This window comes from Grammomys surdaster, unplaced genomic scaffold, assembly GCF_004785775.1.
Source record: "Grammomys surdaster isolate TR1022 unplaced genomic scaffold, NIH_TR_1.0 138, whole genome shotgun sequence".
Lineage (NCBI taxonomy): Eukaryota > Metazoa > Chordata > Mammalia > Rodentia > Muridae > Grammomys > Grammomys surdaster.
Window position 1 is genome coordinate 4,168,089 of NW_021604596.1, and position 25,794 is coordinate 4,193,882.

At 39.7% G+C, this 25,794-nt stretch overlaps 1 protein-coding gene across 3 annotated transcripts in view; it reads right to left on the minus strand.

Moving 5' to 3' along the window:
• Window positions 1–24,197, minus strand: part of Sesn3 (sestrin 3) — a 52,691-nt gene extending 28,494 nt beyond the window's left edge. The window contains exons 1-2 of one of the 3 annotated variants that reach the window (XM_028763360.1): window positions 23,869–23,888; window positions 21,064–21,171 (exon numbers count right to left, since the gene is read on the minus strand). Coding sequence is in view for 2 of the 3 variants with exons in the window: in XM_028763359.1 (XP_028619192.1) it covers window positions 23,869–23,946 (78 nt within the window). In the remaining variant the exon portion in view is untranslated. Of the gene's footprint in view, window positions 1–21,063; window positions 21,172–23,868 lie in introns of all 3 variants that reach the window. The other 2 variants (XM_028763359.1, XM_028763357.1) reach the window with 2 other exon arrangements.
• Between the last annotated feature and the right edge of the window lie 1,597 nt (window positions 24,198–25,794).

The following is a 25,794-nucleotide window of genomic DNA, read 5'->3' on the forward strand; positions in this document are numbered from 1 at the left end:
AGAAAGAAAGAAAGAAAGAAAGAAAGAAAGAAAGAAAGAAAGAAAGAAAGAAAAAGATGAAGATGTAGAACTCTCAGTTCCTCCTGCACCAAGCCTGTCTGGACACTGCCATGATCCCACCTTGATAATGGACTGAACCTCTGAACCTGTAAGCCAGCCCCAATTAAATGTTGTCCTTATAAGAGTTGCCTTGGTCATGGTGTCTATTCACAGCAGTAAAACTGAACTAAGACATATATGTACATGTATATTGTACAGTATGTATATATGCATGGTTTTGTTTTGAGACCAGTCCTCTTACGATATGTAGCTCTAGCCAGCCTGGAACTCAATTGTGCAGAACAAGCTGGATCTTAGCAGCCTTCCAGCCTCTGCCTTCTCTTGCATTACAAGTGTGAGTCATCACATCCTCCCTCAGTTACACTCTCTAACTGGTACTGCTTTTGAAATCACCATTCTGTCCTGCTTCTGCATGGAGTTCTGGTGGTTCTCTGCTACATTAAATGGCTGTTGTACACATTTCTAAAAAGCTGAAGACCCTATTTAAAACTGCTCAAGACAGATCTTCAGTTTTACTATGAACTCATTTCACTCTGAAAAAAAAATACCAGCCACTTTTTATCAATTCAGATGTAATTGTGGAAAAAGCATACAACCAAGAAATTAATCAGCCAGAAAAGATGGAAGACACCACTCCTTAGACTTCATTTGATAACTCTTGAAAACATTAAAAATGAAGGAAAATTGTCTAATGCTGATTCCACTGTTGAAAACAAAAAGGAGTGTAGGGGTGAAGTGCTTCAAACAGCAGGACTCTGACTTGTGACTTGTTCTCATATGTTTTAGACAACAGTCAAAACAGGCTTATTTCACATTTCATTCACAAAAGATCAATTTTCAAGAAAATGGATTGGTCATTTCATTCAAGAAACAGTTGTCCACAAAACAGGAGCTTTACTTCACGACCACCAGCTACAGCTCTAAGGCGCTTATTAGACATCGTCTCAACAATGCTGCTGGAGAGACATCTCTTCAGGATAGTGTAGCAGAGAGGACCTCCTAGACAGAAATCAGCTCAGAGTAATCCCATTAAGCAATTACCTGCTGGCAAACAAAACTCCGAAAGGATAAAGTTGAGGTATATTTAGAAAATTAGTTATTTTGACACTTAAGAGCTAAGCACTTTACTAGATCACTTTATATAAATTAATCCCAATAGAAAGTCAAGACACTTGCAAGTTAGAAACTCTGAAAATCATGCCTCTTTAAAATTAATCAGCAAATTACTTGCCTCTAAAAAGCTGACTGCCAATGAGAATTCATTGCTACACTTTAAGGTACTAAAAGCTTTAAATGATCAAATTTAATTTTTTACTTATTTTTTTGTTTAGTTTGTGTCATTAGAAAATGCAAAAGCGTGTACTTCTGCCCACTCAGTAAAGTTGTTCCTGCATTTACTCCACAGAGAATATGAATAGCAACATGTGTGATTGATTTTATAAAAACACACTATGTTTTTTAAGCACCATCTGCTTAATGTATAAAACCATACTAGCAAAGAGAAATCTAACCCCACAGCATTTAAAGATAGCCTCAGATGACAGTTTAACAGCTTCAACATACAACAAGAAAACATTTGAATGATGAGACATGTGCCCTAGGCAAACTGTCCTGTTGTGAATATAAGACATCTGACCGGACCTGATAATGTGAATAGTGTATTTCAGTTGCTGTCTGTCCTTGCACTGGCCACATATGCTCCATTTCAGCAGAATCACTCCAGAACGATCAGGGCTGGACCACCGGCACTATGCTCAGAAGTAATGCAGATGCCTCTGTTTGGTTCCTTGGTAGGTAATTTCAGCTATATGATTTTGGCAGATAATAATGATATTGTATATTTCAAAAGGAAAGGTCAAATAGAGAGGAACAGATAGGAACTGATTTAAAAACTTCAACCCACGGCCAGGGAGATGACGTACAGCACTTGGCACAAAAATGCCATTGCCTACTCTCAGTATGTAACTCATTCCCTACTCTCAGTGTGTAATTCTTCCTACTATTTTGAGAAGAAAATATAATAGACTTTTACAAAGTTATCCCTCTCCCAGTCTGGTTAAGATATGTACTTAGTGCATTTATAATACCATAATGCCCGAGATCCACAGTCACTTACTGAGGAAGATCTAGAATGAGGATGGCAACAGACATGACCTCTCTCCTCTTAACTCTGATCTAGTGTTTCCAGAAGTACAGAGCATCAGGAACTGGCCAGGGCACTGTGCTGGAAGTTCACAGACACACTAAAGAGTATCCGAGCTCTCCTCTGTGTAGGAATGATGACATCTTGCTCTAGACAACCTCAGAAGCGTACCACTTGCCATTGAGCCACAGATGAGTGGCCATCGTCACGGTGTCTCTTTACAGCAATAGAACATCTACTGAGATAGAAGTTGGTACCAGGGATCAGGGTATTGCTGTGGCAGGCTTGACCATGCTACTTGTTGGTAAAATGTGGACTTTGGGTTAGCTGAATGCCTTAAATTGGGACTTAATGGGCCATGCTACCAGGGGCATGGAAGACAGTGCAATTTGAACTGTGGGGGCTCAGATCATGCAGTTTCAGAAGGAAAGAATATTATTGGGCAGCCTACAGACAAGTGATATTTTGGAGAAGAATGAGACTGCTTTCTGCCCTTGTCCAAAAAATCTGCCTGAGGCTAAACTGAAGAGTTTTGGATTAATAACACTGGCAGAGGAGATTTCAAGGCAGCTTAGTATTGATTCTCTCTTGTAGACCAGGATAGTATTCTGCTCATCTCTAAGAACTGGTATGTGACAAAAATTAGTGGAACTCCTTTTAGTGAATTAGTTCAAAGACCCCTAGCAGCCCTTATCCCAGGACTGAAAGGATAGAGTTGTATGAAGAATCAAACAGCCACAGACTAACCTGAGGCTAATAAACTGTATGCACACTGAAGAGAGCTGTAGCTAAGTGAGCTCTCCATGGCCTAGCAACAATAGCCCTTACATCCCACTCATTCCATAGTAGAGAACTGGGGCTCTGGTGGTAACTCCATCTCTCAGAGGTTGAGCAGGAGGACTGCTCTGAGTTAGGCCAACATAGGTTACATAGTTAGTCCCAGAGTCAGTGTTTCTAGTTATAGGACCATCCTAGACAATGGTTCTGCTTAAAAATGAAATGCAGCTAGTAGATACTGTACTTGAACTCTAACTAATGGCCAATATGCATTATTCTTATTAAAAACTACTCTGGTTTTCCTGCTTTAGCTATCCATACACTATTCACTAAGTGACACCAGATATTCAACGCTTTGAAAAAATACAGACTTTATATGACAGAAGACTTTGCCCAACTGGAGGCTAACATTAAGGATCTGTGCAAACTTGAGGTAGAGTGAGGCTAAGTAGGTTGAATGTTCATCACACTGTTGATTTAAAGTATTTTTAACTTACTATGGGCTTGTTGGAAGGGAGCCTATTAAAAGTCAAGAAATGCCTGGGTGCAACTATGGATCGCAAGCTTCTAAACAGACTCCCTCCCTCCCTGATGGTACCTTTGAAGTAATGTAAACATTCGTAGGTAAAAATATTAAGCCAGACACTGGGTCAGATCACCATTAAACTTCAGAATGAGCTCTGAGGTATTCAGTTATTAAGAGTAGAACTAAACCCAGGACCACACTCATGCTGAGAGTCTCACAGCCTGTGTAAGCCACAAGGTAGCACCAGGAAGCCTCATGCTTTGTACACTAGAGAACCAGTGGGCAGATTTCAGAGGGTGCTGCTCAGCTTTACTTGAGACAGTATTTCCTGAGCCTCCATCTATTCTTACAGTCTGCCCATTCTTCCTTCCAGATCCATCTAAAGACACCTGCAGGTCTCGCTCTCTACTCCTGCTAACTTTCAAGATCTTCTAGGAATGCAAATTCATTCTTAAGACTCACAATTGTGCTGTTTTCCTTCCCTATAGATACGGAGGTAAATCACAATCTTGTATAGGATCAGCATCAGGAACCCCAGCATCACAGCACAATGATGGAAGAACAAGTTGCTCATTAATTTACTGGGTTTGAATTACAGAGTGGGAGTTGGCCAGCCTGAGGCGTTTCCAGTCCCCTTCTCTTCCTTGTATTAGAGTAAGAGCAAGCTGTTAACTTGAGGAAGCTGACATGCTGGAAACATCAGTAACCTAAACTAATACATTAAATGCAGGGCTGGGCATCAATCTACTCGTCTCCATGTACCATTTGGACCCTCATTTACTCGCTTGCTTACATTAGAACAATCAGGACCTGGAGTACGCCATAAATTGCCCCAAGTTCGTAGAGATCAGTAGAAGTCTGCATGCTGTGACACTGATTTGGATAGAAAACTCTCCTTTTAAGCCTTTAAGTATTCAGAGAAAGGTACAAAGATACTTGTTGAAAATGCTATTAAAGTTTTTGGCTAAAGTCCAAGAAAACACGGAGAGAACTTATATAAGTCTTTGTACCTGAGATAATGCAAACCCATGACAGCCACTTAACTCCATGTTTCCCTATTAATGCATGGACAATGTACTGCTAATTATAAGTCCAGTTTCATAGATTATTAGGAAGTCCTGACTTCTACAGAAACACCGAGGCTTCCAGACTGCGTCACAATAAAACCTTACCTTAAAGCTTAAAAGGTTCCCCTATTAAAAAAATCATATCCCATTAGATTAAGAGAACTTAAAATTGGGAGTTTGAGAAAATAAAATTCCCATAAGCGATGATTATAGCTACAGAGCATTCTAGCATGCAGTAAATGCTCAGGTGCCAACTAGTCCTTCTAAAGAAACACATAAACAAAAGTAGTAGTCTTGGCACAAGGGAGCTCAAGTTCTGTATCAAGGGTCTACAGAGCAGCCTGTGGAGACAAGGCCAAATAGCTTTCCTTACTCTAGTGAGAACAGCACAATTTTCAAGTTTTTATTTATTTAGATTTTTATTTATTTTTTAGTGATTTTAAAAAGATTTTGTTTGTTTGTTTGTTTGTTTATACATACATACATACATATGTAAGTACACTGTTGCTGTCTTCAGACACACCAGAAGAGATCATTGGATTCCATTACAGATGGTTGTGAGCTACCATGTAGTTGCTGGGAATTGAACTCAGGACCTCTGGAAGAGCAGTCAATGCTCTTAATCACTGAGCCATCCCTCTAGCCCTACTTATTTATTTTTAACAACACAGACCACTTAGCTTAAAAAAAATCAGGGCACTAAACTAAACACATTGATCCTCATAGATTCACAAAATGTGTAAGCATTTAGTTAATGAAAACCAGTCGTCCTTTATACACAGAATTGTCAGAAGCAGCGAGAACTCATCTTCACTTAAACTGAAAAAGTCATTTTTACAGTATCCTGGGAGCACAACTACACAAGTTAATAAAATGCTTGACTTTACATCGAACAGTGTTAAACTTTGGTTTTAATTTTCCTTCTTTCTTTCTTTCTTTCTTTCTTTCTTTCTTTCTTTCTTTCTCTCTCTCTCTCTCTCTCTGTCTCTCTGTCTCTGTCTCTCTCTCTCTCTCTCTCTCTCTCTGTCTCTCTCTCTCTCTTATTGCTTGAAGGAAACATCTCTTAATTTCTGTCTGGAATAGACATGGACACAGCCCATATAGCAAATGCCCATGGACTTCACCTCTGTTCAAGTTTGTCAATTCTTCTGATAGCAGACTACAAGACTGTGCCTCAAAATGGATTCTAATCTGAGTTAAACTCATAACTGGGCCCAAGGAGATGACTTAGTAGGAAGTGCTTGCCACCAACCTGACAATCTGAGTTCAAGTTTGATCCCACAGGAGAACTGACTTCTGCAAATTGTCCTCTGACCTCCACATGCACACATACTAAAATAAGCTCCTTTAAAAAATTGCTCTATAATATTTTAAATATTGGTACCTCTTTATTCTCTTAAAAAAGTATGGATCTCAAACCTATTTGCTTATGAGTTATATTTATCAACAACTACATTAGAAATTAAAGAAAACTTGAAAACCACCTAATTTATTAATATTCTTCTGAAAAGTAAGAAGAGAGGCTAATGGTGCAGTTCTGTGGTACAGGATGTGGTTAGTCTCTGCTAGGCTCTGGATTCAAACCCCAGCAACTCTCACCCACCAAAAAAGGAACAGTGAAAATAATAATAATAGACCCATTATATATTACCAAAGGGGACTGTTTGCAAACTGTAACTTAGGAAAAAATTGAGGAGAGTTTGTCTTACATTTGTGTAAATATTTAACTTAATTAAACACAGCTGGATCTTCATGTATACTCTGATATTCATCTGTTGCTATAGGTCATAGTGACTGAAAATCACAAAGAGAATCTGGGCTCAGAAATATGTGTCTTGCAGTCAAGATTAACCATTACAATGTGAGTAACCATCTCTGGGCAGTAGCCATTTTAAGCATTGTTCTGACATCCTGGACTCATATCTGTCTACTAGATTATATAAAGTATATAGAAAGTATAGAAGAATTATACAAAGTATAAACTCTCCTGAAAGGAGATCACACTACTTGATGACAGGGATACAGAGAGTAAACAAGAATAACAGAGTGGTATGTGACTGAACATCAGTGAAGGCTACACTATAGCAAGAGCTGCAAGGCCTGAGCTCTTGCTCCTTTTAACTATCCAAAGGCCTAGTTACTGGAGGAGGCATGCGTCTTCCCATCTGGAAATGGTAGATAAAACAATCCTAAGAGCCTGTCTGCATTAATATGGCATGGTTAAGCTATAACACTGTCTGAGTGCTGGTAGAATGTTTTCAGAAACAAAATAAAAAGAACATTAATTTCCTCATTATTCTTGCTAATTTTCAATAAATTTTAGTGTTTTAAAAATAAATATTTTGTGGTAGCTAGATGGCTCAGTAGGTAAAGGTGCTTGCCCCTAGGACAAACCACCTGAGTTTGATCTCCAGGGTCCACTTGGTAGAAGGAGAGAATTGACTCCCCCAAACTGTCCTCTGATCCCCATGTGACTCCTATCATGAACAAATGTAATAAAAGTAAATGGAAAACTAATGACTTCCCTTAAACAAGCTGATAGACTATTAGATCTTGGGTTCTTTTGATAAAAAAAATATTATAAAACCAAGACTATAAACAAAATTATGTTTTATATAATTTACCTTTTCACTATAGAATGCCTTTAAATATGATGAAGATTCTTTTCAGTGTTCTACTATAGAATGCCTTTTCACTGTAGAATACTTTTAAATATGATGAAGATTCTTTTCAGTGTTCTACATTCTTTTTTCAGATAACAGATAAGGTGCCTTTGTGTGTTCGGGGCCTGAGATCCTGAGTTCTATCCCAAATGCAGACAAAGTTGCTCTTTTGACTTTTGACTGTCACATGTGAGCCAAAGCACATTCATTTGCTCTCATGTGCAGAGAGAGAGAGGAAAAGAGAGAGAGAGAGAGAGAGAGAGAGAGAGAGAGAGAGAGAGAGAACATACTCTAAAAAAGTAAATCTATATGCTATTATAGTGCTTAATAATTTTCCTCTCTGTATTTTTCTCTATAAATCAAGAGATAAGAAAAATATTTGTCTTTTTAATAATCTATTGTTATGATTTTTTTTAAAAGTTCTCACAAAGCAATGTGTGGCTCTGTTGTCTAGATATTTCCATTAAAAATGTAGTATGAAATTTTAGCTTCAGTGTTAAGGATTACTTGATTTAGACATACTGTAGGTTGGTGTAGATTGTGTGTACACACAAGGCTAAAGGTAAACTTTGGTTGTCATTCCTCAGGAGCTGTCTACTTGGAGATGTATCTGATTTTATGTGTATGAATGTTTGCCTGAGCATGTGCAAGTGCATATCTGTGTGCCTGGTTCCCTTGGAGGTCAAAGAGAGCACTGAGTCAGTCTCCTGGACTGGGGGGAGCCAGAGTTGTAGGTGGCAGTGAGCAGCCATAGGGGAGCTGGGAACTTAGCCTAGGTCTTTTGCAAAAGCAAAATGCTTGGCTTTTGATCTGATTATAGAGATCAAATTCAGGTCCTCATGCTTTCATAGACAATATTTTTCCAACTGAGCTTTCCAGCTCTGGCTTGTGTTTTAACTTTTCATAACTTTCCTTAGAAAGTGCCCAGAATCCTGACAGAGCATTAAAATACAGCTATTCCTGCCCAAGAATGACATCTTCCCAAACGACATTTTTCTTTGATAGAAGATGAACTATGTGATCTTCAATGTGACAAGCTCATTTATCACTTTCAAAGGCCAGGATGTTGCAAGCTAATGGCTGGCCCCTAAATGACTGCTGGCTCAATGTCCTGCCTTTCCCTCATGGGCACTGGTTCCACATTCTCTAACCACCAGGTTTATTCCCCCAAAGAAACATCCAAATGGGTAAAGGCTGAAGCTGCAGGGCCTCCTGAGCAGTTCCTGTTGTCTCTTCAAAGACTAATTCTACTCTCTAAAGCAAAACATTTGAGTTTCAAGGTACAACTCAGGCTACCATTTTCCTACAATGTATACACCCTAATGGGAATGGCTTTAAGACTTCTTAGTACAGTCACTGAAGTGTCAGTTCTACATGACAAAGTACATTTCCAGTTCATTCAATACAGGACTTACTGACCACTCCAATGGTGGCTCTACTTTGTGATTGAAAGCAGAAGTCTAATTATCAAATTACACTTACCACTCACACATAATGTGAATAAATCATTTTAAGTTATAGTTTGGACAGGCACATACATTTAATAAGCAAAATTTAGTTGGCAAATGTTTTCAAAGACTTTTAACACACTAAGACATCTGGATGTCAAAGAGCACATGTAAAGGCAGACTTCTTTTATTGGAATGCAATTGGATTCCTTAGGGAATGACATGCAAATGGCACATGAGAATTCTGTGGGGAACACGGGTCAGTTCAATTCCACCTGCTCAAAATTAAGTTTTTTTTTTCTACTGGACATATCATGAACTATCAACTTACAAGGTCCTATGGCAATGAGGCTCTTCTGCACAAAAGCTGACAAGTATTTTCCTTAGAAAATATGAGCTTTTTCTAATTTAGAAAACAAGATAGCTGTGTTTTGTTATATAATAATTTTAAAATGAAATTGTTCCCCTAATCTAGATTTTCCTAGAGGAAGAAAGTTGTATGTTACCATAGTACTGATGCAGTGTTGGAGCAGCAGGAAGGTATTCTTTCATGAAGTGGGGACAGCATCTCAACTTCATAAAACCCTTACATAAAACAAACAAGAGAAGCTGTGAAAATCCTCTAATGCTGCCTTAAGAAATTGTGACCTCAAAATGATACATTAAAATTTCAATCAAACCATTTCTAACAAATAATAATTTCTTTTGCTCTAGAGGACTATGCTTTTTCTGGTAACTACATGTAGGAAGTTCACAAGAATTTCATATTTAACCATTCTTCTGTTTCATACAGTAATATATTTGAGTGTTTGGAGCTTTTCTGTGTGATGACCATTGTTAGCAATAAGCAATAACCCAATCATCTACAAAACTCCGATGGAGATGCTATAGCCCAGCTGAGTGCTTGCCTCACATGAGCAGTGGCAACTTTTAATATTTTTATGAATACATGCATAGCAATAAAAACTATAAAACAAGAATTATTTATTAACATTGTTAAAATAATCTGTAATCCCAGCAACTCCAAATAATCTCATCAGTTTGGACATTCCTTCTGTCTCTGTCTTCTTAGAAACTGAAACATTACATACTTAAAACGAACTAGCTTTTCCCATCCCAGAGTCTACTGTGAGTGTACTTTTACTGACCTTCACTGACAGTGAAGTAGCCCAACAGCTAATTAAAGGGCTCTCTCTCTTATATGGGTGTGGGCAAAAGCAGGAACAAGGTCAGGGTAAGGCAGGTTGCCAAATGTCCTTTAAACAAGGTAAGTGATCTGAAAACCACAAATTGTAGGGACTAGAAAATACATTTTTTATTAAACTTTAAATATTGTTATTGCTTCCACTATTTCAGAGATAATTCTGTTTAAATATAATCAAGAATAACCCATCGTTTAGTCAGTATTTTCATTCTTTGCAAGAATATAACCAGAGATAAATAACACTTTGTTTACAGGCTCCAGCTCCAGTCCTAAGCCTGTAAGAGATTCTCAAGTTTACTGTCAATTTGGAGTCCAGCACTGTCACCCCTTAACTAAGAGGTGGAGTGGTCCAGACTAAAAGTGCTCAGATCAAATGCTATTCAACAAAAGGCACCTTATTCTGGTGGAGTCAATGGTGCAGTGGCTGATGGGAAGCACTTGCATGCCTTACTAATGCCATACTGCTATTTCAGACCATGAAAATACACTTTTAAATTTCTTTTTTTATGAGACTCCAAGTCAAAAGCTGACTGTCCATTGCCATGGAGACAGTTCTATTTAAGGCACTCTATTAGTCTTTTCTTCACAGAAGACAGAAAAATGGTCAATAGAAAAGCATCTCTCTTTATGATTTTGAATTAAGTAACTGCAATTTCTTCTTAAGCGGCCAACACCTGAGAGAATCTGCAGGTGGGGTAGGAACCATGTAATGAGCTTGCTAAGATTAACAACAGGCTCAAGTTTAGCACTAGAGATAACAAGGAAAACACCCATTATCACAAAATTAGAATCAACCTAACAGAATAAAATTAGTTGTGATTGCTTCTGTAAACACAACTGTAACTGACTGAAGTACTCTGTGCTTTTCAAAGAGCTAGCTTCCACTTAGTGACACATTTGTGTGTATATGTGTGCATGTGTACACGTGCACACATAAGATATAGGTGTGTATCTTCCTGATGTCACTGATACTTACACAATGCAAGTAAGTGATCAATAAGGATTCAAACAATAAAACAAATACATCAATCTTTGGTCTGTCTTTAGGATACATATCCTATTTCTCCTTTAAGGAAAAAATTATTTTCCTTGTGAGAGTTTAAATGTCAGTCTTCTGACACAACAGTTGCTTGCTTTTGGAACCAGATATCCTTTATAATTTACTCTGACTGTAAGTAGCACTTGCTGCTCTTATAGAGGAACCAGGATCTGATTCCAAGCATGCACATAGTGGCTCACAACTCTACTTCCAGGAGATCTGACTCCCATTTCTGGATTCCACCAGCAGGGTACAGGCACATACATACAATACACATGCAGACAAAACACACACTGGTCTAGATTATTAACATGTGCTTTTCTAGATAGAATAGAATCAGTTTAGATCCACCTCACATTTGACAAATATTGTTTGAAAAATATGCTTAAGAAATGGAATACTAGTCAGTTTTAAAGAAAAATGAAGCTGAGAAACCAGCAGAAAAATAGAGTGAACTTAGAAACTACTGTATTAAGTAAGGTCACACAATCTCAGAAACAAAGAAAGCACATCTCTCTCAACTGCAGAATCTAGCCAATTAGTGTATGTACACATGAGAGCGAGTGTGGACAAGAAGAAGAGCTACATATAAGGGGGTAAGGAAGGCCTCAATGCAGGTGGCAGACGAGTCATGAAAGACTATATAAGAATAATTGTTTTTCTAGTGCCAATTCTGTGGTAGTTTTTGTTTTGGTGGTGGATAAAAACGTTAAATAGTGTAAAATTTAATGTAAAACTTTGTAGTTTCTGTTTTGAATACTAAGTCTAACTGTTTAGAAGTTGAGGAGGTGCATAGACTTTGGGTCTAGCAACATTTAGTATGTGAATAATATTTACTTAAAAATTAAAAAACAAAAACAAAAAACTAGTCCAGACCACTGGTTATCCACTTAAGAGTACATAGGGATCATATGGAAGATTCGTTAGAATACAAACAGGTGGTCTTACCCTCAAAAGGTCCAAATCAGCCTATATGGGTGGTGACCACAGATTCAAACTCTGAAGTGATGCCCACGTGGCTGCTCAGAAACTCTTCCAAACTACTGTTCCAACAGTAAGCAAGCATTTGTAACCTTGGGAATGGCTACTACCTGCTAATAGTTTAATCTTTCCAAAAGAAACTTTTAAAAGGAAAAACAAGTTTCAGTCGGGGGAGCATTCAATCATAGTAATTTTGAAGGTTATCTGTTTTTGTCAAGACCTAATCCACTTACATCTTTATCTGAGAATTCCTTCTCCTTGAACTGATTGATCTCTAATAGACTGCACAGTGTTTTCAGGCTTCACAGCTCTTGCCAAATAGTTAGTTATCCATAAACACTAAGATGCATTAAATGACCGTGAGGAAGATAAGGAGGAAATGGGCTCCAGGCCTCTGCTACGAGTGTGTAACATCCACCTATCACAGAGAGATATTCTGCAATACTTCTCCTAAAGGCAACAATTAGTAAAGAAAGGAAAATGGAACCACATAGGTTAGTAACTAACCAGTAAAGGGAGCAAGGAACAAATACATACATTTCATATGTGGGTTTGCCTTTAAACATTCAAAGCCAGCTAGACTTAAGATATTTTCCATTACATATGGCTTTTTATATATCATCAAGTTGGTTTTTTATAAACCAACACATTGATTAGTAAATATTTCACCAGAGTAAAAAGGCTAAGAAATGTCACCCATGTCAACACATGGGCTGTGTGTACTGAAGTTCTAGGTGAGCATCATGACAAGAGCTTGTCAAACTGCTCCCTCCAGACCTAAGTGCAGGGTTGTCAACTCTGCATTTAGTGAGTATTCTGACCAAAGGGGCTTGAGCCATGCACACTGAATGCCTTTGTGACTGCTCTAAGTATCTGCAGATTTCTACCATGAAAAGCTTCACATCCAGATGTGCTTACATATACATGACACAGATAAACAGTATCATATTATAGTCACTGATCAAATGCTTAGTGCCTCATTTCTAAAGCTCATCTTCATCAGAAGTATTCAGAACAAACCTTAGAAGAATTACCTTCTAGTGGATATTCTCCCTTTACAACATCCCCTGAGGCTAACACTCATGCAGTTCACATCATGTGCTACCCTGGTCAGCTATGGTGGATGCAAGTGTTTTGCTTACATGACATACTTCATGGGTGCTTTTGTCAAGATTGGTTAAGGAAGGTAGCCGGGTACTAAGCCAAGAACAGAAGAAAAAGACATATACTTTGTACTATTTATTATGGCTAAAGATACTATGTTTGTGAGTATGAGCTGAAGTCTAAAATATTATGGAGCTCACCACAAAAAGAAAGCAAACCTTTTTCTGTACTCTAATTGAAAGGCCTAACCATAACCTTGAAGACCTTCACAAGACCCAAAGGTACACTGAAAAATCTTTGCTTAGGTAAAAATCATGGTCTTCTCATTTTCTGTTCTTTTGATACTTACCAGAAGGATATAATGTATGAAGGGATAAAAAAATTAATGGAAGATACATAGTAATTAATAGTTTGTAGGTATTAACAGACTTATTAATATTTCTTGTCTAAGAATGTGAGGGCCACTGAAAAGAAATAGTATATGACACAAAAGATACTGTTATTAAAATAGAAATCTACAGTTTTACCAAGAAAGTGTTTCCATTACCTAAACATACACTTCCCTCATTTTAAAGAGTGCCAACTACTAAATAGTTTTCTAGTATAATCAAATAGAATGACTGGTTTATGATCATTTCTTTTATGCATTATTGGAGATTGAATCTAGAGCCTCAAACATGCTAGACAAACCGGGCAGTGGTGGAACACGCCTTTAATTCTAGCACTTGGGAGGCAGAAGCAGGCATATTTCTGAGTTCAAGGCCAGCCTGGTCTACAGAGTGTGTTCCAGGATAGCCAGGGCTACACAGAGAAACCCTGTCTCGAAAAACCAAAGGAAAAAAACAAAAAAAACAAAAAACATGCTAGACAAGTAATCTGCTACTGGCTCACACTCTGGCCATGCTAATGTCCAAGTATCAAAAAACTTAGCCTAAATAATATTAGAACCTACATCTTATAGCTACATTTAATACACATATGGTATTATATAGTACTAATATAGACATTGTGTATATCAAACATAATGTATTTAAACAATAAAACCACAATACAAATAGGTACCCTACAGCCCAACTGAGACTCTACCAATTTTAAGTAATATACAGAAAAGTTCTGATGAGAAGGTAGTTTTTGAGTGCGTACTCAAATCACCACCCATCTGAGATCCTAGTTAGAAAAGGTAGTTTGTAGAGAGGCTATAACTTCACTCTCTTCTGTTTGCAGACTCGTCAGACAGCACCTCTTCATACCTGTGGTATCTGCAGGGCTCCAACACACAGCCCCATCCTAGGTGGCTCTGTGGGAACTCTTGGAGTTCTGATCTACAACAGCAGACCTGCACCAGGAAGCCTTCTCTCCAAACAAAGCCAATTAAAGGATGGAACTGTGCTGAGGACAGGGCACAGCAGCAAATGCAGGATACCGGGGTGGGGACAGTAAGAGACACTGCTGATACAGTGCTTCCTGCCACCTTTAACTGATGCTTAGTATGAATGATGACCTGAATGGTAGAAATGGGTACTCTATCGCTTTATCTTCACAAAGCATTGCAAAGGAATTTACCAAAAAGTGAGGCTATTTCCTGGGGGTCCTAGTCAAGAAGCACAATACTTGGAATATTTCTAGTCAATCTTTTTTCAAAGATGCTATAGCAATCCTGGGTGACTCAGTGTGATGAAATCATCACTGGTTGGTTGGCAGGAAGAAGGGTCAAGTCTGCTGGGCAGTTTTTTTTTTAAGACATCCTGAGATGAGGATAAACTAGTCTCATAATTGGGGATTTGAAAAAATAAAAGTAAAAAGTAAATAGATGAAAACTGCTATAAACCCTTCAACTCTGTCTCCCATGTGCATAGCCCTGGGTTCTACTGGCACTACAAGAGAAAAAAAAACAACCTATATCTGTCTTAATCAATCTCACGACTACTCATATTAAGAGAGTATGACCCAGATTGTTAATAACCTCATTTAAAATCATTAATAATGAAAAGAGTAAAATACTTCTAAATTTGAGAGATCATACCTATTAATCTCTTGAGGCTCTGGGTTCCTATTCAATACAATCTATTTATTTTATAAGACTTGATGAGTTTTCCATATTAAGAAAAACGTGGAATATACAGTCATGCAGTATTTATGTCTGTATATTGTGCTACACTTTGGATCTCAAACTGGCTTATTGGTACTATGACCTATAGCCAGTTCCAAAAGCCCTCTGACTTCCAGTTCTTTATCATTAAAAATCAAGGGCTGGGCTCAGTAGGCAGAGTGTTTGCTATGTAAACATGAGGTTCTGAATCTGTTCTCCAGGACTCATGCAAAAGGCAGGTCATGGAGACACCTGACTATAATCCCAGTGCTAGGAGATGATGGGGAGAAAGGAGGATCCAGGGGCTTTGCTGGCCAGACACTCTAGCTGAACTGGTGAGCTTCTGGGTCAGTGAGAGACCTGGCTTCAAAAAATAAGGTAGAGAGCAATTGGGAAGATATTTAATGAATATTAACCTCTGTCCTCCATACACACATGCACAGATAAGTGCAACCACACATACATGTACACGCAAACGCACACATACAGAGAAAGAGAGACAGAGACACAGAGAGTGTGTGTAATTTTTATATTTACTGTGACAATTGTGAACATACATAGAACTCTCAATACCTAATGGGGACTGGCAACCCAGGGAGCATATAACAAAAGCTGCTTTGTTATTGATATTATAAAATATACCTGAAACTGTGTATCTAGTGCAATATTCTGGCTTACAGAGCAATGGATGAGTCATTCCTGGGTGAATCTTAAAGGCAAAGGCTAGCTGTGGGGTAGTGAGAGCTTACCACACAGTTCCATGGTTACTACAAGAGCACTTGAGTGACCAAGGTGCCTGCAGCTGGTGTAGGAGCTCTGCAAAGAAAAGGGCTTGCAGGAGAAACAAAGGTCAAGCAGAACCCTCAACCAATGGGAACCTTCAGAGATACCTACAAAACATGCTGGGAGCTGAAGTTGCCCTTAACTACCCTTCTAAAATAGGCACTCCTTGCAGAACACTGCCAGGTCCTATGAGGGATTGACAACTTGGAGTCACAATGCAGCAATGGCCACTTTGTATTTCTAAGGATGACTAGGAGCAGAGGCTGGTGTCCTCACACCCTCTCAGTGATGTTCTTATTCTTTATTACAACACTCTCCGAAGACTAGCAGGATAGTTAGTTGAAACAGTCTCATGGCCAATACACACACACACACACACACACACACACACACACACACACACACACACTAGCAAAACAAAGTCAAAAACAACAACCCACTTGGGCATCAGTACACTTTATTTTTCAAATTGTCTTTGTCGCTGTACTTCAGAAAATGATCCTTGAGGAACCAAGCCAGAAAGAACACACACACACACACACACACACACACACACACACACGGGATATATTTTGGAAACGGTGCAATTGTACTCCATCAGCTCTACTGTATTGCATCCAATAAGAATACAGTGCCAACATGTTTAAATAAAAGTCTCATCGTTTAAGAGTTAAAAACAAAAAACAAAAAGCAAACTTCAGGAAACAGATCCCAAATAAGAGACCATCTGGTAAGATAAAAATCCATATAACTTGTTATCTGTAATGAAATACGTGAAGGGCAATAGATACAGTAGCTGGATAGCCTGGTGGCCAGGCAATAGTAGAAAGAAAAGATTGGGAAGATTAGTGGCAAATTATACTTCCTTCCTCATGCCTATCACAATGATATCTAACGATAGGCCAGATGCTGCTGCTACTTTCAAGTCTTAGTTAATCACGAAGAGTAAACAGATCCCTGTCCTTACCCTGGAGACAGACCATAGGGCAGGCAGCCTGCCCATGGCTGCTGAGTGTCCACGCACTAACATACCGTATCTACATCCTTTCCCCTCCACCTCCCACATACACAGCTGCCTGTACCTGCGAGGAAAGCCACCAGGAGCTTTGATTGCAGAACTGTGCTATTTTTCACCCACACCAGTGTTCTTGCTTTCTTTCCTTTGTCACACAATGATGATATCAGAGCCTTGGGACCACACTTCTCTTTGGTCTGATTCTCCCTGGTCCCTCTCCTGCTTCTACACACCTGTTTCCAGGCCGTAAAACTAACCCTGCTACTCAGGGCCATCTTTTCCCTTTCAGCCAAACACTAATCAATTAAGAGTATAATGCACATAGCCTTGGACCAGACATTTCAGTTGCTTCACATAACAGAGAGTATAGTCCTTCAGGACCAAAGTTTTGCTCTACCACCTAATTTCTACCTCATAAAGGGATGCTCATGAGAACCAGAGAAAGATCATCTGTGGTTGACCAAGGTCTTCCCATGGTAAGAGAAAAGCTTCTAGAGCATCGAGAAAAGGATACCAGGAAGTATCTCCCAGCATCCCCACACACAACAGGGGGACTGGTTGGCCCTATCTATATTTTCTGCCAATGCTATCAGGGCTTCCCTTTTATTTTCTCCATTGATTGAATTCCTTCTCCTTACACTCTATTCTACTGTCTATAACTCCAGTCTACAGTTTTCAGATATCCCACTCGTGGAAATCCTACATACTCAAAAAGTATTACAAATGCAGAGAAGTTTTGTTTATGTGTATGAGTAGGTTATGATTGTTAATAGTTGCTGCAGTAGGAATTAAAGTTAGAGAAAGTTGAAATGTTTAATTCACCTAAAATAAAAGTCTATTACATGTTAATATAAATCATGCATCTTTATAGAACTTTATTTTCCACAACAAAACAGTGAGATTCATATTTATATTTTTGCAAATCTCTTCAATGTCTGTTTATCATAAGACAGCCGGGTTTTCTGCATTCATTGGCTATGATGTTTTGACTGCAGAATATTCAAAGAAAATCAGATAAGTGGTTGAAAAAAGAGACAATTATGAATACTTTGATATCACATCAAAACTTGTAAATAATCCTTTTAAAACCATAACATTCTGTACTATATTTTAAAAAAATCTTTGCATTTTACATAGATATTTTATCTTTATGTAATCTTAATAAACACCTAAAAATTAACAACATGATCCTGAAAATTCAAAGAAAAGAACTCCCAATATTCATTGTCAATCCAAACCTAAAGTTTATGACCACTGTGATGTAATGGTTTGGTTCTTGGCTGAAAGAAGGGCAGGGGTGCCAGCTTTCACATACTACTCATTAGGAAACCACTAGTTCATTGGGTTCTGTAGTGTTCTCAAAAAAATATCACATTCATTAATCCTTTATCTCAAGAGGAAAGACTTTTGAAAATGAAAAATTTACATCAGGAATGGTGAAATATGCCTTTAATCCCAGCACTAAGAAAGCAGAGACAGGCAGATCTCTGTGGGGCTTGAGGCCAGCCTGGTCTACATATTAAGTTCCAGGCCAGCCAGGACTATATAATGAGCCCCTGCCTCAAAAACAAAGCACAGATATGAGTAACTTTCTAATTTAATGGAAGCAAACATATTTTTACAAAAATTTGTTTGTAATTTATATATATATATATTTATTTATTTATTTAAGTACTCGAATCTGAGGAAGCAAAGTTTGTCTGTTTTCTTCTGAGTAAAGTGGGTTGCGTGAAAAACTGGCTGGCTCAGCTCAGTACTAAAACTTCTGCACATGTTTACACACGAGACAGACAGCTTCCTACACAGAGGTGCTCTGTGCCTTCCCACTGCTTCACACATGTAAAAGGATGCATCTTCACAGGTAAAGACTCAACAAAATGTAAAGCTTACAGCTTCTTCAACAGCATTCTTAAATGAAATGCATCATTTCCTAAAATGTTGAGTGGTGTCACTTCCTTGATGCTTGATGCTAACGGGTCAGCACAATTACACCTACACTACTTCTATACACAGCAAAATGGGAAAATAGCAATTTTCAGGTTCTAGCACCTCTGAGTCCTAGACATAGTCCAGAGTCCAAGATCCAGAGTAAGGGGTGATGGGCCTACCAGCATCCAAGAGTTGAGAGGAGCAGCTGACTCCCTGGCATGCTTTCTCCTTTAGCTTTCGCAACCCAGTCAAAAGCTGACTTTCTTAATCCCAGTTCTAGGTGTCCTTAGGGTACACCACAGAAGCCGAGTATGGATGGAGATAGTCCCTGGCAGCCTCAGCACTGCAGGAGACAAGTCCATCACAGAGACAGAGTTCCAGCCTAAGAGTGCTTCTTATTAGTTGGATGGCATAGACTCTGTCACCTAAACTTCAGTTTTCAGAGAAACCTGGGATGATGTAAAGGCACTCTAAACTAGCAAGGTCACTATCTTCAGAAGAAAAACTGGGACAGTCAGATGGAAAGATTAGGAGACTTCATAATCCTCTCCTAAACTGAGTAACTACATGCCCATGCTTTCTCCTAGATCTTCTCTTTTACTGGGCACATCACCTGTATCACATGATCTTCTCAAACCAAATCCCAATTTTCCTTGTCAAAGGCAATTTATTAACTTATCTAAAAACCCAAAAGTGCTGGATCACATTACTCTTTAAAGGAGGCTGTATGTGATGACAGGCAGATACAAATGGACATGTGAAATCCAAAAACATGCACAAGGGTTATTCTCAATCACAACACTACCATGACCACTCTCTTACTAGCCATAACTAAAATTCCTATGAGAAATGACAACTAGTCAAATTACTCAGTGTATATTACTGGCTATAATCCTCTAACACACAAAGGACAAAGGAAAACACATGGCCTGAGCTTTCCATTCTTGTAGAGTGACATTTGAGGGTTCGTATAGTGCTTACATACACTCTCTCTAAGCCACAAAAGCCACCACAAGACAGGTAGAAACCAAGTGTAGTCTACAGGAAAAACCTAGGTCTTAAGGAAGTTAGCTAACTTACCCCAAACTGAAAGACCAGTGCCAAAGATTGAACTGTAAACATCTTATAAATTACGAGAAGTAGCAGAAGCCACTTCACAAATTAAACCTTACATTTAACTATGAAGCATTTAAATATGCAATGCAACAATTTTAATAAGTATTTTGTTACAAAGTAATAGCCATTTATATTACCACGCTTGTGGTCCCAGAAACAGATACATGATATGAGTAGCTATGTATAGGAAAGAATGTTTTTATAAAGACCAGTGCCTTCCCAAACAATGACACTCTTCCTAGTCAATAAGGTGATTAAAAAGCTCTAACGGATATGACCACACTGCCATCACTGCCCACATCATCACCATCACCATCTTGTAACAAGAGAGTTACGACAGAGTCCAGTGTGCTGAAATTATGGACATATTTTTCAAATATCTATATTTCAGATTAAAAATATTTGAACATATATTTAAATACTTAATCCAATGAAAGCATTTTAATATCCTGAAGCATCTTAGGGATCCCCGAGAGCAGTTTGAAGAGCGCTGCTTCTGTGTTTGCTGTTACATGTTCACTGCCCCATCTGTCTAGATTATTGAATATTACTTCTAAAGCCACCTCACAATCAAAAATATAAAACACAAGACAGCTCACTGACCAAGGCAGAAGATGGCTACCTGTCCATCATGTAAGTAAGTATATTCCATAGGGTAAACTATTATAATAAGCAAGGCTCATAGAGTCAAACTAACATTTTCCCTTTTATTTGATAGTTTCTTCGACTATAAAAATATCAAATCGTGTAAGTGAAAAAATACTATAGCCACAGCAAGATGTATCACTAGAACTACTTAGAATCATACTAAAAATTTGAAACTTCCCAGCATGGTGCTGCACAAGTGTAATCTCAGCACTTGAAGGACCAAAGGAGGAGAATGAAGAGTTCAAGGCTAGCCTGAACTACAGCCTGTTTGAAAAAAAAGAAAGAAAGAAAGAAAGAAAGAAAGAAAGAAAGAAAGAAAGAAGGAAAGAAAGAAAGAAAGAAATTAAAACGTTAAATCCTTTCATTTATATTTAATTATATTTATCTAACAGTAATAATAGTTCACCACACAAAGTATATGCAATAAGCCACCTTACTTTTGAAATGGCAGGTGAATAGGCCGACAGTTACCTTCTTTCCTTAATGTGCTCTGCCATTTCATATTTGAAATTAAAGATTAGATCCCTGTGGTCATCACTGGAATTTCTTCAAGTAAAATGCTTCACATTTCAAGTCTTGCTATGTTCTCAAAAGTAAACAGTATTTCCTCTTGTTAGAAAGTGCATTAAACTGTATAATGGGTACAGAGCAGACAGACTTAGAACTATGGATCTGATGTTCTTGCTTTCTTCTTTGTTCTTCTGAGCCAAATCAGATACCAAATCAGATACTTTTAATACTTTAACAATTCTCTTTATTTTTCAAGACACTGGACCAAAACTGTGAAGGCTCTTCTAAGAATACACAAGATTCTCATACAATACACAATTCACTGTTCAGACACTGAGTTAAAACAAATTCTTTCCTTTGAAGGTTAATTTAGTTCCCTTTAAAGTGTCTTCAGAAGCCATCATATATTGCATATATTGCTCACAGCCAGGAAAAGGCCTTCTGCCTTATATAAAGGGAAAGGCCTTTGCTCCTCATTGATGACAGTTCTAATAGCCGAGGGTCACTGGCATGGATGTGTGAGACATTCATTCTCCACTGGGATCCTCACTCAACTAAAACCAATGTGCTCGTTTATTACTGTACACTATTATATGGAAACAAGAAAATGTAAAGAACCAGCCTGTGAGGGTTGCAGATTAACTTTAGTTAGTCATACTCTATCAAAAATAAAAACATCCTAGTTAGCAGTAAATCTTTATGTAGCATTTTTAGGATGATGAAGCCTTTAATGCTAGATACTGATTTCTTTCTAGAGTGTTAAAGAATGGCAATCTTAAAAAGCTTCAAATGTTGCCAGATCATGTCTTAACTGGCACAAACAATTCTTTTCTCATCTAAGTTCATTTCATGCCACTACATGAGTCAAAATTAAACACCTTGTAGTTACTAAAAACTAGATACTGGCAGAGGTGTGCACAATTATAAAATAGAAAAATGTGAATGCCCACTTTGCACATACTTCTTCTTATAGTTATAACTAGCAGTGAGATGGTCTTCCCAGGTAAACAGAAATATTAGTTTCTTAAAAAACTGGAAAAAAAGCATAAAAATGTCATTAGTGCTAGTGTTATGGATTCATAATCAAAGCTCTTTTAAAAGAAAAAATAAAAAGGTGTAAAGCCTAATTTCTATCAAGTACCCTATTAGCCTAACAAATTGCCATTAACTTTAAATTTCTTTTATTAAAAATTGTTATGTGCTTTGATTGAAATAGAATTATATCACTTAAATAAGTCAATTATAGCACTGTACCCCACATTAGGACACACACCATATATATATATATATATATGCCACACACACACATTTCCTTTCATATTAGCTGAGAGTAAGTTGAATTAAACAGGCTTCACTGGCACTGTTTTTCCTGACAAAGACAGTTTTGGCTTAAAAATTATGAAACAATAATTTTTAAAACCTCTATTCAGATGCCATCTGGTCCAGCCGTGAAAGAGTTAACATTCAACTGAGCTGAACTGAGCTTCTGATCCATTACATTTCTCACAAGCTGCCCTACAATGAGCTGAGCAAGTATCAACTGTAATTTGATCCAAGAGTTTATGGGGAAAAAATAACTGCACATACTCAACATGCACATTTAATAAAAATCTTTTTTAAGAGAAACATATCCAATAAACACAATTTAAGGCGTATTTAATTGTTTGATTAACTTCAAACCTGCAATTCCTTTGCTTTCCTGACGCTCTCAAATAAAATAGGAGAAAGGAGGGGGGTGGGGGGAGAACCAGCTCCACTGCAGGGAAAAGAGGCTTGAAAAACAACTTTGATTGGCACTTGGCCTGACCCACAGAGGAAGAAAAACAGTTTTTGGACAAAGAGCGCAAATATTTGAGTTTGCTTATTTATGTGCTTGCTTGTTTTTCTTAGTACATAAAGAGCAATCCTAAATTGATCGTAGATAGGGAAACTGACAATAACAGCACCATATTCTTCTTAGCTCTCAGATATGCACAGCTCAGCAATTTTAATTCATTGGTGCTGGACAAACAGAAACACTTCACCTAATGATTTCATCTCATGCAATGTAAAAATAAGAATGTGGAAAAGAAACAGATTATATTAGTCAAGGAAGCTGTTCAGATCAGATTAAAAACTCTTCTGCGTCTACAGGGACATTTTGTCATCCTTTCTCTCCCTGAATCCCCATCCCCCATGGGGCGATTAAGCCAAGTAAGCTAAACAATACTGGAGTAAACTTTCTACCAGTCACTCCGGAAAGCAATAAGCCCATCCTGGGTCGGATTTTCTCGATCCACACTGCAGTGGGGAATAAGGAGGTCGAAACCAAGTCGTCTTCAGCCTCCACCTCCACCAATCCAAGCTGAAAGCCCTGAAGATCGAACAGCGTTTCCCATGGGCATAAAGTTAAAGATGCCTTCATGGTGCCTTTCGGGACCAACTAAGTGAATGTCAAGAGACGGTGCCAAGGCACCATAGGCCTGGCAGAAGCGACCCAGTCAAAGAAAACACCCCCCAGAGTCAGCCACCCGGGAGAGGCAGCCAGGCTCCCGCAGACGAAAACTGGCTGCGGTGATTTCAGGCCAGCCTCCATCCCCAGCCGAGCCGGTTCCTCCCAGCATCCCAGCATCCCTTCAGCCTCGGGGCAGACCCAGCGGCAGTCCCAGGGGCCGGGCGCGGGGACCCCGCCGGGGGGGGGGGACCCTTCACGTCTCGTCCTCGGCAAGCGCCGCCCAGACCCCGACCGTGGGGAGCGCACCGCGGCCGGACGCGGCCTTGCCGTACCTTCCGCAGCACTTTCCGGCAGTTGGTGCAGAGCAGGTAGTTGGCCGAGGCCGACGCGCTGCTGCCACCGCGGTTCATCGCGCCGAAGCCGGGCTGTCACCGCGGCCGCTAGCGGAGGGCTGCTTCAACGTTCTCTTCTCAGGGGGTCGGGCGGCAGCGACGGCGCAGCGGCTGCCCGCGCGAGCTCGGCGGGGACGGTGGCCGCGGCACTCACCGGCCCGTTGTTCCTCCCGCCCCCATCGCCAGACCCCCGCCCCGCCAGCCAGGACGAGCAGCCGCGGCCGTCTCAGCTCCTCAGTGCAGCCCCGCCCCCGAGGCCCGCCGCCTTCAGGGCAGCCGCGCTGAGCACCGCCCCCTCCCGCCAATCAGTCGCGCCGGTCACGCCCCCCTCCGCGCCCGCAGCCAATGAGTGGCGTCGGCCAATCGCGGGAGGCGAGAGCACCACGAATCTCCGGGCAAGTTAAGTTTATCTCCGAGGCTCGATGCTGAAGAGTGACCATGGGTTAGTTAGGTAGTGGGGTGGGAGGGACTCCAGCATGCCAATGAGAAATGGGGGTGTGGTGTATGCAAATTATCAGGGACTCTAGCGCTATCCTCAGGACAAACCAAGCCTCTCTGGAAGACCGGGCAGAATGGAGAGAGTGAGATTAAATAGCTGGAAGCTAGAGCTCGCTAGAGGATCTGAGACCTAGCTAAACATTTCCTGATCTCTCGGGAGTGGGCTGAGTGGACACCGGGGCCGTGGTTCGGCTTTTTCTCGGTCGGTCTAAATCTATGAATAGCTGTGAGGAAGACTGTTGTCTTGCAGCAGCACTCTGCACCCAAAGATCTCAAAGAACTTTATGCTCTTTATACACTCTCGTGAGAAAGACCAACTACCTGCGGCTGTAGAGACAGAGGTCTGAAGTCTATACAGCTATTGGAGTTGGAGATCCGGAGACACATCTTTGGTTTAGGGGTTTTTCCCTCTCTCTGACGATCATTCTCACACCAAAGAATATTCTTTTTATCACGAACAAGTCAGAGGTTGGTACACACACACACACACACACACACACACACACACTAATATCCTGTGGGAGGCCTCTAGTTAGAGATGTGCAGAGCACAATCCCTTCCTGGGGTGGAAGGTCTTGATTACGAATTGCCATTTAAAACGATTGGACTGAACCCTCCTCCCTTAAAACGGACAGTGGTGAGTCAGGGCTTAGCTTCTATGTTCTGGAGACAGAAGGCATAAGTCACTGAAGAAAACTCCGGCTGGCTAGATGCCCAACCCAGGCGAATGAGGGAGCCAGGTACCCGGAGGAGCCAAACACAGACCGCGGACTGCAGACCAGACTCCCGCTGCCTGCTCCCCAGTGAGAACAAAGGCAGTGCATAGCGAGCACCTGATTGGCGCAGGGTGCTCACCGATGTCGCGGAGCCCTTAACAGAGTGCTTCTGCTACTGGCGCAGAGCGCTAAGCTCCCAGGAACTGCAGTTCCCCAACCGGCCTTGGCGGTGACCACACCGCACTGCGTGCTATGACATCACCTGTTTTCGCTCTTGAGAACCTAATCGGTATTCTCGGCTTCTGGTTTTCTAAAGGTCTTGAGTGTGTCAGGATTTGTGAAGGCCTGCAGTTTGCAGAATGTATCTCTGAGGATGATTTTAAAGAACGGACCCACTGGTTTGCATTTCTTGTATTATTTTTAATTTAACACACTACTCTGTGTTAGTAGTTTAGTGTCCTATAATGTAAATCAGGAAGGCACTTGGAGAAGCCCAACAGGGTTAGCATAACAAAGCCATTAGACCAAACTATTGTTCAAACTGCCAATCTCTTCCATACTCAACATCTGTCTCCACTCCATCCTCTTTAGAGACCTACACCTTGAACCTTAAACAAGCCTACACAAAGAACAAAGGAAATGAAAATCTGCC